We start from the raw sequence: 14,072 nt of genomic DNA on the forward strand, positions 1-14,072 counted from the left end.
AGTGTGTCAGTAAACAAAAAACTGATTCTTTCCATAATGGAGGATATGTTCTAGTAGAGGAAGAAAGACAATAAATAATAAACATAATAAATAATTAAAGTATACAGTATGTTAGAAGGTGATAAGTGCTGTGCAAAAAAGAAAAAGTGGAGCCAGGCAAGGGGGATGGGGGTGCCAAGGTGCTGGTAGATTGCATTGATAAGGTGGTATTTGAACCAAAATTTGCAGAAAAGTGAGGGAAGTGGTCTTGTGGATATCTAGTACAAGAGTGTTCTAGTGTCAAGTCCCTGAGGGTGTTTGGTGGCTGTCATGTTCTAGGAACAGCAAAGGAACCAGTGTGGCTAGACCAGAGTGAAGAGTAGTAAGTCACAAAGTCAGAGGGATAATGGAGGGCAAGAAGAAGCACATCATTAGGGCCTTGTAGGACTCTGTACAGACTTTGTTTTGAGTAAAATGGGGAGCCAATGCAGGATTTTGAGCAGAGTAACAACATTGCCTCTTAAAAGGCTCTGGCTGCTGTGCTGAAAACAGATACAAGGGTACTTCAAAAGGTTCATGGAAAGATTTGCATTATCTTTTAATTCTATTTTTCCACAAACTTTTTGAGATACTTTCATATAGGCAAGATAGATAGAGCCAGGGAGACCAGGTGGGAGGTAATTGGAGTATCCAGGGAATACCTGGACCAGGGAAGTAGCAGTGACAGTGATAAGAAATGATTGGGTTATGAATCTATTTCAAAAGTAGAATCAATAGGATTTCTTGACAGATCTGATAGGGAGGAGAGAGTGTCATGTGTCAGTCATCAAGGATGGCTTTGAGGTTTTTGACCTGAACAAATTAAAGGATATAGTTTGCGTAGGGAAGTCTATGAATAGATCATGTTTGGGGAAGATCAGGAGTTCAGTTTTGGACTTGCTGTGGGGTGATAACAAATAAGGAGTTGGATATACAAGTTCAGAGAGAGATCTGGGCTAGAGACATAAATTTAAGAGTCATAATCACATATTTGAAGATAGTATTTAAAGCTATGATCTTTCCTGATTAGCTCTCTAAGGGAGTGAGTAGAGTGACAGAGAAGACTTAGGACCAAGGATTGCATCCTGGTGACTCCCAACATGAAGAGGTTGAGGGAAGAGGAAACAACAAAAGTGTATATGAAGGTGCAGCCAGTGCAATAGGAAGGCAACTAGAGCAGCAGTGTGCTGGAAGTCAGATAAAGTAACTATCAAGGAGGAAGAAGTGATCAATGAGGTCAAATGCTGTTCGTAGATCAAGGAAGGTGAAGACTGAGAATCAATCATTGAGTTTAGCAGTGGAGGCAAGTAAGTGGAATGTGTGGAATTTTCCTTCTGGTTGCTTGTACTTCCTCAATGAAATAAGAAGCCAAATTACCAGCTGTTAAGAGAGAGAAGGGATTGAGGCAAGAGAAGAAAGTGAAATCTTTTCTAAGAGATTGGGGTGAATCCAGGAGTGAATTGATGAGGGAAGTTGAGTCATACTAGGATTGCTGAATTAGACTGAAATTTCCATTTAGGTGTGTGGACATAAATTTAAAGTAAGTCTGTATGGTTCTGTTATTTTTTTTCTTTCATGTTCAACTGGTGGGGTAGGTATAGAGTAAATGGAGCATTGGAAAATTGAAATCACCAAGAATTATGGCATGAATAGTGGTAGAAAATGAAATAATGAGGTTGATGCTGAAATCTTTAAGAAATGACGTCTGCTTATAACTGCAACAAAGAGGAGTATTGGGCAGTCTATTGTGATTCATACCGAGTACACTTTTTTGGGTCTGTCCTTTTTTCATTGTTCTTGGCATTGTGTGAATGTACCACACATATATCTGTTTTGCTGTTGATGGGAATTTGGGATACTTCTAACCTAGGAAAAAAATAAATGAATTTCAGACTACACCTCATATCATCCTCAATAATCATTGTAAAAACATTGTAAACCTACATTTTCCATTGTTACTAGCACCCTAATTGTAGCCGTGGATGATATTAAAGGAAGGAATTAATTTGTTCTGGCAGGCAGATAAAGTTTGAGCAAGTTTCCTTGAAACAGATAAGTTTCTTTACAGTTTACCATTAGTCCTCTAGTATTAACCAGGGCTTCTTCTTGGTGGATTCTGGGAACTCCAGGTTTTTGTCTCCCCAGAACAGTGAAATTGCCGAAATCTTGACTTAGCATTTTAACCTGTCTAGCATCTTTTTTCTGTTTGGTTTCTTAATATTTGAATGTCTTGAAGGGAAATTGTGCACACAATGTAGGGCTTAGTTTTTGGAGACATTTTTACAGACATTTTTTACAGACATTTCTCTCTGAGATCTTGGCACCTTAAGTTGTGGTTGTTGGATAACCCTGAATTTTGATTTTTGTCTGCTCAACCCAATAACTGCTACATGTTTTGAGCTTCTCTCTTGGGCCTCTGCCCTGTGACACAAATCAGCAAGTGCTCAGATGGAAAATAACTACAGAAAAATCCCCCCAAAATTCTTCGGGATCCTGGACTCTTAGTCCAGGCTACCGTGGTTGCTTTCAAACAGCCGTTTTTTGTTTTTACCTGTTCAGCTAATCTCAGTGGAGGGAAATGTATCTTAAAAATAAAATAGTATAAATATAGAGAAGCTTAAAAAGTTGCAGTTGAAAAGTTAAGAAATGTGAAGTTTAGAAGTTTTCATGAAACCACTGACTGTTAATGTGAGGGTACTTCAAAAAGTTTGTGGAAAAATAGAATTAAAAGACAATACGAATCTCTCCACAAACTTTTTGAAGTACTCTTATGTATGTTGTTATCAAATTTCTTTCCCAAATGTCATTGCTTGGGTGAAGCCTGACTTAGCTACCTTCTAAGCAGTACGATTCTCTTCTGTGGCACTCTAGGTTTTGCCACATTGCTCTAGTAAGTCTGTGTATATTTCCCCTAGTATGTAAGGCCTAAAACAGGGACAGTCAACTCTTTGTTTCCCCACCTACAACACCTCATGCATAGTTCATTCTCAATAAATAGATGTTGAATAAATGAATTTTCCTTTACCTAAATTCATCTTTCAAGTTAAGTACAAGATTTTCTTTTTTAGTTTTTCAGGTTTTAGAGTGATGATCTTGTACTTAGTACTCTGTATAACACTGGGGAAAGAAAAAGGCAGTAACATTGTAGGTCATAGAAGATAAAAAGTAAAGAGCTATCTTGTTGGGAAATTACAGCACATGTGACATACATATGAACAACACATACACAGAATTATTGTTGTCTCAGAACTGCCATGTTGACAGCTCCAGGGAATGCTCCTGAAGTGTATCATTACATCTCACTTTTCTATTTCAGGTGACTTTGAGTGAAGGTCCTCACCATGTGGCCTTGTTTAAAGATAGTTCTCGGGAGTTTGATCTTACCAAAGAGGAAGATGTAAGTAGAATTCATCTAAGGTTCATAGGTGTAACTTCATAATCCATACAAGTTTGTAAAAGACAATTAAATGGGATATTTGTGAACTAAGATTATTTTAGGGTTTTTGTTGTTGTTTTCCATTAATAGCTTGCAGCATTAAGACATGAAATAGAACTCCGAATGAGGAAAAGTGTAAAAGAAGGCTGTACTGTTAGCCCTGAGGTAAGGGGTTGCAATTCATTTTAACAATGTTATATAGAAATCCAATGTTTATGATTTCAAATAAACAGTGATGTTGATATTGATGTTTATGTTGCTGTTCCAAAGTACATAGATTTTTAAAAAATTTTTCCACATAACATATCATTTTATGAGTAATTTTCTAGAATAATTACTTTTTGGATCAAACCAAGAACAACTTTTTTTCTGAGTATCAGATCTGAATGAATAAAATAGAGAATTTTCAGAGTATGTATCACCAAAAAATTTCTTAACAAACTCCCCCCAAATATCATTTTTTTCTTCCTGAGTAGACCATATCCTTAAATGTAAAAGGCCCTGGACTACAGAGGATGGTGCTCGTTGACTTACCAGGGGTGATTAATGTAAGTGTATACAAACAAAACATGTATTTTTTTTATTCCTATTGTGGTAAACATTTATAATGACATTTAAAATCTTTTTTTTTTAAAGACTGTGACATCAGGCATGGCTCCTGACACAAAAGAGACTATATTCAGTATCAGCAAAGCTTATATGCAGAATCCTAATGCTATCATACTATGTATTCAAGGTAAATCATATCAAAAGATTTTAATTATATTGATATGCTTCCTTCTTTAGCAGTCCAAACTTTGCCCTAAATAATGCATGTTATACGAGAGTACTGCAAAAAGTTCATGGAAAGATTTGTGTTATCTTTTAATTCTATTTTCCATACACATTTTAAAGTATCCTCATATAAACATACATGGGTAAGATAAATGGGTTTTTGCCCTTTCTTCTTACTTGTTCATTTTATTATTAAATAGAATTGAAGTTGGGAATATTTTGATAAATTTCACTATAGACATCATGTAAATTTTTATTGGCTAATATTTGTTTTCATAAATAAGATAAATGTATTAGGAAAATGTTTCTTGCTATAATGTAGAAATAAGAGGATAGCTTGTGCTGAGTTTCTAAAATCCACTCTGCAATTACTACAGTGTCATTTTAAAATTTTTTTCAGATGGATCTGTGGATGCTGAACGCAGTATTGTTACAGACTTGGTCAGTCAAATGGATCCTCATGGAAGAAGGACAATATTTGTTTTGACCAAAGTAGACCTGGCAGAGAAAAATGTAGCTAGTCCAAGCAGGGTGAGGGCAGGTTCTTTATTGTAAGAACAGATTTTTTTGTACAAACTCCACCTGTGATAGATTGGTTATTTAAAAAAAAAAAAAAAAAAATTATGGAATACTTTACCAGAGAGGAGTAGTAGGAATTTTTTTTTTTTATTGGTTATGAATATTCACGAGATACAAAGCTGATCGTCACCCCTCGGGCCCATGATGTGAAGGCCAGATTCATGCTGGCAGCATACCCATTCCCTCCAATAGCATTTGTACCCTGTGTCCCCCACCCAGTTAGCGCCAACCTCCCTCCCCCTCCCCCTTTCGCACACACTCCACTTTGTAACCCAAAGAATGTTCTCTCCCTCTGCAAGTCCAACGCACCACTGTGGTCTTTCTTTCCTTCCTTCTTTCTCTCTTAGCTCCCACATATGAGTGAGTATGTGTGGTATTTATCCCTCTGTGCTTTGCTTATTTCACTCAACATAATTTTCTCCAGGCTCATCCATGTTGTTGCAAATGGGAAAACTTCATTCTTTTTTATGGCAGAGTAGTATTCTATGATGTATATATACCACGTTTTCCTTATCCAGTCATCCATTGATGGACATTTAGGTTGGTGTCTTGGCTATTGTCTTGGCTATTGTAAACAGAGCTGCAATGAACATGGGAGTGCACGTATCCCTTTGACATGATTTCCATTCTTCTGGGTGTATACCCAGAAGTGGAATTGCTGGATCATATGGAAGATCTATCTGTAGTTGTTTGAGAAACCTCCATACCGTTTTCCATAGTGGTTGTACTAATTTACAGTCCCACCAACAATGTAGGAGCGTTCCCTTTTTTCCACACCCTCACCAGCATTTGTTATGCGCCATCTTTTTTATTATAGCCAGTCTAACTGGAGTGAGGTATCTCAGTGTAGTTTTAATTTGCATTCCCTGATGACTAGTGATGTTGAGCATTTTTTCATGTACCTGTTGGCCATTTGTATGCTTCCTTTGAAAAATGTTTATTCAGCTCCTTTGCCCATTTTTTAATTGGGTTATTTATTTTTTTACTGTATAATTGCTTGAGTTCCTTGTATATTACGGATATTAATCTCTTGTAGGTTGCATAGTTAGCAAAAATTTTCTCCCACTCTAGGTTGTTGTTTCACTCTCTTGATTGTTTCCTTTGCTGTGCAGAAACTTTTCAGTTTGATATAGTCCCATTTGTTTATTTTTTTTCTTTTGTTGCTTGTGCTTTGGGGCTCATGTTCATAAAGTCTGTGTCCAGACCTAGTTGCTGAAGTATTTCACCTATATTTTCCCTTAGTAATTTTACAGTTTCAGGCCATATACTTAAGTCTTTAGCCCATTTTGAGTTGATTTTAGTGTATAGTGAGAGGTGCATACCTAGTTTCATCCTTCCTCATATGAATAACCAGTTTTCCCAGCACCACTTGTTGAAGAGGCAGTCTTTTCCCCAATGTAGAGTGTTGTTGCCTTTGTCCAGTATCAGATGCCTGAGGGGTGATTTCTGGGTTCTCAATTCTGCTCCACTGGTCTGAATGTCTATTTTTATACCAGTACCATGCTATTTTGATTACAATAGCCTTTTTTTTTTTTTTTTTTACCAGTAAGGGGATCGTAACCCTTGGCTTGGTGTTGTCTGCACCACGCTAAGCCCGTGAGCGCACCGGCCACCCCCATATAGGATCCGAACCCATGGCACTCTCCCGAGTGAGCCATGTTACAATAGCTTTGTAGTATAATTTGAAATCAGGTAGTGTTATGCCTCCGGCTTTATTTTGTTGTTCAGGATTGCTTTGACTATTCAGGGTCTTTTATTGTTCCATGTGAAAGGTAAGATAGTTTTTTCCATTTTTGTGAAAAATGTCATTGGTATTTTGATGGGGATTTCATTGAATCTGTAAATTGCATTAGGAAGTATAGACATTTTCACAATGTTAAGTATTCCAGTCCAAGTGCATGGAATATCTTTCCATCTTTTTGTGTCTTCTGTAATTTCTTTCAGAAGTGGTTTGTAGTTCTCATTGTAGAGATCTTTCGCATCCTGGGTTAAATTGATCCTCAGGTATTTTATTTTTTTGTGTGAGAATTGTTAATGGGCTTTCTCTATTTCTCTTTCTGTTAGCTCATTATTTGATTATATAAATACAGCTGATTTGGGGGCATTTATTTTGTATCCTGCAACATTACTGAAGTTATTAACCAGCTCTAGGAGTTTTCTTATAGAGTCTTTAGGTTTTCCTATATATAGTATCATGTCATCTGCAAATTGAGAAAGTTTGACTTCATCTTTTCCAATCTGGATTCTCTTCATTTCATTCTCTTGCCTGATTGCTAATAGTACCTCCAGTACTATGTTAAATAGAAGTGGTGAGAGTTGGCATCCTTGTGTTGTTCCTATTCTTAAGGGAAAGGCCTTTAGTTTTTTTCCCATTCAGAATGATACTGGTGGTGGGCTTGTCATAAATGGCTTTTACTGTGCTGAGATACTTTTCTTCTGTACCTAATTTGTTGAGCGTCTTTATCATGAAGGGCTGTTGAATTTTGTCAAATGCTTTTCAGCATCTATTGAGATAATCATATGGTCTTTGTCCTTGAGTTGGTTGATGTGATGTATCACATTTATTGACTTTCATATGTTGAACCATCCTTGCTTTCGTGGTATGAATCCCACTAGATCGTGGTGTATGATTTTTTTAATGTGTTGCTATATTCTGACTGCTAATATTTTGTTGAAGATTTTTGTATCTAAGTTCAAGGAAATTGGCCTGTACTTTTCTTTTTTTGTTGTTTCTTTATCTGGTTTTGGTATTAGACTTATGTTGGCCTCATAGAATGAGTTTGTGAGAGTAGCTTCTGTTTCAGTTTTCTGGAATAGTTTGAGGAGAATTGTTACTAACTCCTCTTTAAAAGTTTGATAGAATTCAGCCATAAAGCCATCCGGACCTGGACTTTTCTTTGTTAAAAGATTGCTGATTACCACTTTAATATTGTTGAAGGTTATTGTCCTGTTCAGGTTTTCTATCTCTTCTTGGTTCAGTCTTGGTAGTTTATATGTGTCTAGAAACTTATCCATGTCTTCCAGATTTCCATATTTGTTGTCATACAGTTGTTTATAGTAGTCTCTAATGATTCTTCATATTTCTGTGGTATCAGTTGTAATGTCTCTCTTTTCATTTCTGATTTTTGTTATTTGGGTCTTCTCCCTTCTTTTTTTTGTTAACCTAGCTAATGGTTTGTCCATTTTATTTTTCTTTTTGAAAAACCAACTTTTTTTGGTTCCCATTAAAAAAAAGTATTAGGAAGTTATAGTAAATTACTTAAGTACAGTTTTGGGATATGAATAAAATTCTATAACTATAGTTAATTTGCTTTAGAAATACAGAAACTGCTAATGCTGCTCACCCCAATTTAATTTAAATAATGTGTGTTGACGTGTACTCATTAACTTTATTTGTTGTTTTTCTTTTATTTAATTTTCTTTTTCTCTCCTTTCCTCCCATCCCTTCCCTTCCTTCCCCTTCCCTCCCTACTTCTCCCTTGTCTTCCCTCTTCTCCCGTCCCTTCTTGATGATGTCCGTAAATTAGTGATAGTATGAATTCCTTGAGGATTTTATATGCCATTTTATTGTAGATAAACATTACTTTCCCTAACTCATCAAAGCCTATATAGCAGATTTTTATAGTAGAAAGGCATTAGATTGGGAGTAAGGCCACAGCATACTTTTCCATGTTTCATCACCAACTGGCTCTATGTCCTTGTGCAAACCTTGTTACTTTTCTAAATCCAGTCAATGAAGTATCCAGCCCACTAGTTGACTAGACTAGAGCTAAGGTCATTTTCATTTCTGAAATTCTGTGAATTCTATACATAATGTTCAGTTGTCTCTTATCTTAGGGAAATGTATTTTTAGAATTATTTTACTGAAGTCCGTAACACCTTTCCTCTTCTCCCTTAACAAGGAAAGAGTTTTATTTCAAGATAATATTGTATGTAAGTCATATTGCGGTGTAAGTCTTGACTTTAGGCATGCTGTCTACTTAATTTTAAAGGTATAAGGTGGTGGCTAAGAGTATAAGATCTGTAGTCAGATTGCTTAATTTCAAATCGTGGCTCTACCATTTGCTAGCTGCGTAACCTTGGGTAAATTGTTTAATTTGTCAGTGCTTTAGGCTTCCTCATCTGGTAGAAATGTAGCTATTAATGGTTCTATCTCATAGGCTGTGAAGATTTAATGAGTTAAATATATGTTGTAATGTGGATGGAATATTGCTTGGCACAAAAGTGTTATATACATGGTGGCTGTCATCTATTATTATATTATTATTCCCCATAAAACAGCAACTTTACTATTTTAAGTACCTATCCTAAGTGCTACTGCTTAGACTTTGTCTCCTTCCCACCTTAAACTTTCTGGGACTATGCCTCTCTGTGTCAGGTGTCCCTAAGACAGACCAGCTCTAGGTTTAGTGATTCTCTAGAAGGACTTACAGGACTCAGCACATAGTCATACTTATACTTAACTTCTTAGGATGAAAAAATAAAAAAAAAATCGCAAAGGGAAAAGGCACATGGGTTGAAGTCTGGAGGAAATCAGGCTCAAATTTCCAAGAGTCCTGTCCCAGTAGCGTCACACAGGGCACACGTAATCCCTCCAGCAGTAAGTTGCTCATTAGAGACTCAGCACCTGAGGTCTTAATTGGAGGTGGTCATGTAGGCACCCTCATTTACCAAAATTCCAGACTCTAGAAAGGAAAGCATATGTTCAGCGTAAAACACATTACATGCACAATGAGCCACAGTTATTTAGGGAAAGTTTTGTATCAGTATAGAGAATTGTTTACCAGTTAAGTCTTCAGATGCCAGCCAAAGACAAGCAGTCCTTTTTAAGGATAGCAGTCTCAGGCCTGCTGTGTTAACTCTTCTGCACAGCCTTCATGACCTCTGCTTTGCCTTACTTTTAAGTGTAAGGCCTGCCGTCTCAGTAATGGTCCTGATATGGAAAAGAGGATAAGTGAGGTAGAAACAAATTTCTGTGGCCTCCTTCCCATCTCGCTCTATTTCTTTCATTTCTTTATACGCTTCTCTAGAGAGTGAGTTTGTATTTCTTTTGCAATGCAGTTGAAGCATATTTCAGTCCTTTTTATATCAATGATTCAGTATTAACTTAGGTTGTAACTTGTCTTAGAGGAAGGATTCTTACCCCAATGTTAACCTGAATTGGCTTCAAGGAATAGAAACTCTTTTCATTGTATATAAATGGTAGATCTCTGTGCAAATATGCATTCTTCTGGGTACATAGTCTGTAGTTTTTATCATATTTAAAAAGGATTTTTGACCCTAAAAGAGTTGAGAATCAATGTATCTAGATATTTAAAAAGGAGGAGGAGGGGGAGGAGGGAGGAAGAAATGAAAGACAATCCAATTTGATTAGAATTTACATATTTGAAGAGTATATGGGGAAATAAGAATAATAGCTGCCATTTATTGAGTGCTTCTACATGCCTAGTACTGTGCTAACTATCATATTCTCTCATAATCTTCTCAACTACCTTTTTGAAAAGTTAAGACACTTACTTAAGACCACATAGCTTATAAGTGGCAGAGTTGGCATTCAAACTAAGGTATTTCTGACTCCAAAGAACTACACATCATTCCAAGTTTTGATCTTGGTACAGATTTTTTAATAATACATTTTCAAAAAATTAAATCTTTTTTTTCTCAAATAGCAATTGAAATGCATTTTTAAAATATTTATCAATATATAATGTAATTGATTTTTGTGTTCCTTTACCAATTCCTCCTCTTCCTCCCTCTGAAATACATTTTAAATGTTTTTGTACTGATTTATATATTTAACTAATAAACATGTACATGTACAACATCATTAAATTATTTTTTCTCTCTAAATTGTATATAATGCTTTTAAAAATTACATAAGCCTACATCTCACCTTTATTTTTCCCACTTTTTAAAATAGATTCAGCAAATAATAGAAGGAAAGCTTTTCCCAATGAAAGCTCTCGGTTATTTTGCTGTCGTAACAGGAAAAGGTATGCAAGATGGATTATTATAATTTATTTTTAGTTTTTGTTGTTTTCAAATAATAAAGATTAATTTACTTGGTGAAAATTTGGTTGCCATTTCACCTTAGGAAACAGCTCTGAAAATATTGAAGCTATAAGAGAATATGAAGAAGAATTTTTTCAGAATTCAAAGCTCCTAAAGTAAGTGTCTTGTTAAAATATTTAAAGATTTGACAGTGAGAGAGTAGCTTAAATCAAACTGTTTTCACTTAAAAGTTTGTTTTTTAGCTGTTCATTAAACAATGAATATCTAGAATCTTTCCTAAATAGTGATCTGTAAATAATAAGCAAGTTCTTAAGCTACTCTTTGATAGAATTAGAACAGTTTATCACATTGTACAATATATGCTGGCATAATAAACTGCCCCTTGGGATGTGGGCAGTGAAAGACAACACAGATACCTCTTATGTTGTTTTACTTATAAAGTGATTTTTAAAAAAATCAACACTTTCGTTTTTAATTATGTGTACAACAGTATCGGGGAAAGTTGGAGAGGGGGTGTCAAGGGGATATCCCTAAATAAATATTGACAGAAGTTGCCAGAAAATAAGATATTGACCAAAAAGCAAAAAGCAAGAGCTAAAGAGCAATTGAATTATACTAAAACTTATATGTAGAGAATTTCTGGAAATAGAAAATTATGTTTGCATCTAGATTAGTATAGTAAATCAAGATAATTCTTGCAAACACAGCATATAGAACCGTGCTATTCAATATGATAGCCAACTAGTCCTGTGCAGTTATTAATGTATAAATTAGTTAACATTTAATAAAATTAAAAATTTATTTCTTCAGTCAAACTAATTACACATTTCAAGGGCTCAATAACCCTATGTGGCTAGTAGCTACTGTATTGGACAGCTTATATATAGAACATTTTCTATATCATAGGAAGTTTTATTGGCTAGCTGTGGGATAAAAAGGAATAAGTGGCTATTTTCATTATATTATAACAAGTGCATTCTCAAACTTGGTGATGGTGTTATTGTCCTTTTTGCCATTTTAATGTATGTTAGCCTTTTTTCTTCTCTCTCTTTTTTTTTTTTTTTTGTAGGACAAGCATGCTAAAGGCACACCAAGTGACTACAAGAAATTTAAGCCTTGCTGTATCAGACTGCTTTTGGAAAATGGTACGAGAATCGGTTGAACAACAGGCTGATAGTTTCAAAGGTAAATGGATTTTTAAAATAAGCAAACAAATTTAGACATTTTATTAGCTGTCAGTCTTTAGCATCCATGTGACTCTATACTCCCTTTCTTTCACAGTTACTTAACAGTTCATTTACTATTAGACAATGTGTGGAAAATGGAAAAATGCAAATCTTTGGTTGTTGGATAAGAACATGGTTTTCCTTTCAGAGGAAACATTGCTAGGAGCACATTTGCAGAGTTTAAGCTGATTAGAAAATTTGCAGCTGTGCTTGGGAGAAAACTTAGTAAGCTATAGAGAATGAAGATTCCTCCTTTTTAGGGAGGAAAGAGAAAATGTTGGGAAGCAGAGCACTCTGTGCTTCGTTTACATTGTTCTATTTCCCAAATCCCACACTTTGGTGCTCCATGTCTTCCATAGTTGTATCTGAAGAATATATTCTCCTTTCCTTTTTCCCTCATGGAGATCCTACATATTTATCCCACTTAGTTTCTCAGCAATCTTGTGAGTATTATTTTTATTCCTTTTTTACAGAAGAGAAAACAAAGGCACAGAGTAACTTACCTAGTGTCATACAGCAATATTTAATAGATTCAGGATTTGAATCTTGGTGGTACTACTCCAGAGTCCATTCTTGTTCTAAACTGCTTCAGCTGTGTGTTTGTGGACTGAAAACAGAAACTATAAAGAGAATAGTTTAGAAAGCTATTGCAATAATGAAATTCTGAGATTTTTGAGAGCCCAGAGTACTAAGGAACCATAGGTGCACCCTCAGAAATTCAGTTAATACAGATGATGTGCAGGATAGCCTTTAACCACTACATCTGGAAAAAAAGAGAATCATCAAATTTAAACATTTCCCTTCTTCCTCAGCAACACGTTTTAACCTTGAAACTGAGTGGAAGAATAACTATCCTCGCCTGCGAGAACTTGACCGGGTAATATTTGGGTACCTCGTGTATTTTTTTATATGTCTTAACTTAATTTTGTGTTCTAACAAAATTTATGTTTATAAGAGAAATCTGATAAGCTAAATTGCTTTGGTTTTGACCATAACTACTAATTTAGAGCTGAAAGAATATATTTTTAGGAGCAGCTATCTCTTCTATAATAATTGAAATTATTTTTTATATTTAACATTAAAAAATAGTTAGGAATTATGGGATGTTAAAACAAGTGTTTAAAATGTTATCTGAGAAGGTGAAGAATATTCTTTAAATATCTTATAGAATTAATGTATTTATGTAACCTAAAATTTTTTAAATTGTACATCAACTTTTTACCTTTTCAGCATTTACCTTGGAGAAGTATACTCTAATTTAGTGGAGCTAAATATTGTTTTTTCTTGATTTTAACATGCCGTTACTTGTCAAACAGCATGAATTTACATTTAAATTATTACACTAAATATGTATTGATGCTTTCACATAACGTTTATGTGAAAATCTTGTATGACCAAATGTTATGTGAAAAACTGCATTCAGATTTGAGTAAATAAGGTAGATATTTATGTCAGTTTTTCCTTATCTGGATAATGGCATTACTAAAAAAGAGACTAGAATAGAAGAGCATTTTTGCTAGTTATACATATTCAAACCTAAATTCAATCTGCTATCCTGTCAAAGGCTGACCTCCTTTTGGTTATCTCTGAAAATAATGACAAGGACAAATTTACTATCTTATGAAAATCTTAATTACTTGTATCTATATTGCCTAGAATGAACTATTTGAAAAAGCTAAAAATGAAATCCTCGATGAAGTTATCAGTCTGAGCCAGGTTACACCAAAACATTGGTGAGTATTTGACTTTGACATTAATCTCTTTTCGCAAAGACTAATGAAATGTTGAAATTTAGATTGATGACGTGGTGATTTATTGTTGGCTAGGCTCTTCCCTCAAAACATTTAGTTAAGTAGGCAAATACATAAAAGTATGTTTTTTTGCTAAATCTAACCACTGTCGTAGTCTAACCAATTGAATTTTTGGATGATTGCTATCTCCCTATTTTTTTTAAATCTTGATTCTTCTTTGGCTTTTCTTTATCTTGCATTTAATGAATACATAATCATGATTTCTATACAATCATT

At 34.9% G+C, this 14,072-nt stretch overlaps 1 protein-coding gene across 5 annotated transcripts in view; it reads left to right on the top strand.

The window, feature by feature from the left end:
• OPA1 (OPA1 mitochondrial dynamin like GTPase) overlaps positions 1 to 14,072 on the top strand; it is a 104,957-nt gene that overhangs the window by 44,189 nt on the left and 46,696 nt on the right. For all 5 annotated transcript variants that reach the window (XM_063091727.1, XM_063091752.1, XM_063091744.1 and 2 more), the window contains 10 exons: positions 3,335 to 3,415; positions 3,545 to 3,619; positions 3,931 to 4,002; positions 4,091 to 4,190; positions 4,629 to 4,759; positions 10,728 to 10,800; positions 10,902 to 10,974; positions 11,889 to 12,004; positions 12,858 to 12,922; positions 13,702 to 13,778. In XM_063091727.1, the coding sequence (XP_062947797.1) occupies positions 3,335 to 3,415; positions 3,545 to 3,619; positions 3,931 to 4,002; positions 4,091 to 4,190; positions 4,629 to 4,759; positions 10,728 to 10,800; positions 10,902 to 10,974; positions 11,889 to 12,004; positions 12,858 to 12,922; positions 13,702 to 13,778 (863 nt within the window). The remainder of the gene's footprint in view (positions 1 to 3,334; positions 3,416 to 3,544; positions 3,620 to 3,930; positions 4,003 to 4,090; positions 4,191 to 4,628; positions 4,760 to 10,727; positions 10,801 to 10,901; positions 10,975 to 11,888; positions 12,005 to 12,857; positions 12,923 to 13,701; positions 13,779 to 14,072) is intronic.

Source organism: Cynocephalus volans, chromosome 1, assembly GCF_027409185.1.
Source record: "Cynocephalus volans isolate mCynVol1 chromosome 1, mCynVol1.pri, whole genome shotgun sequence".
NCBI classification, from domain to species: domain Eukaryota; kingdom Metazoa; phylum Chordata; class Mammalia; order Dermoptera; family Cynocephalidae; genus Cynocephalus; species Cynocephalus volans.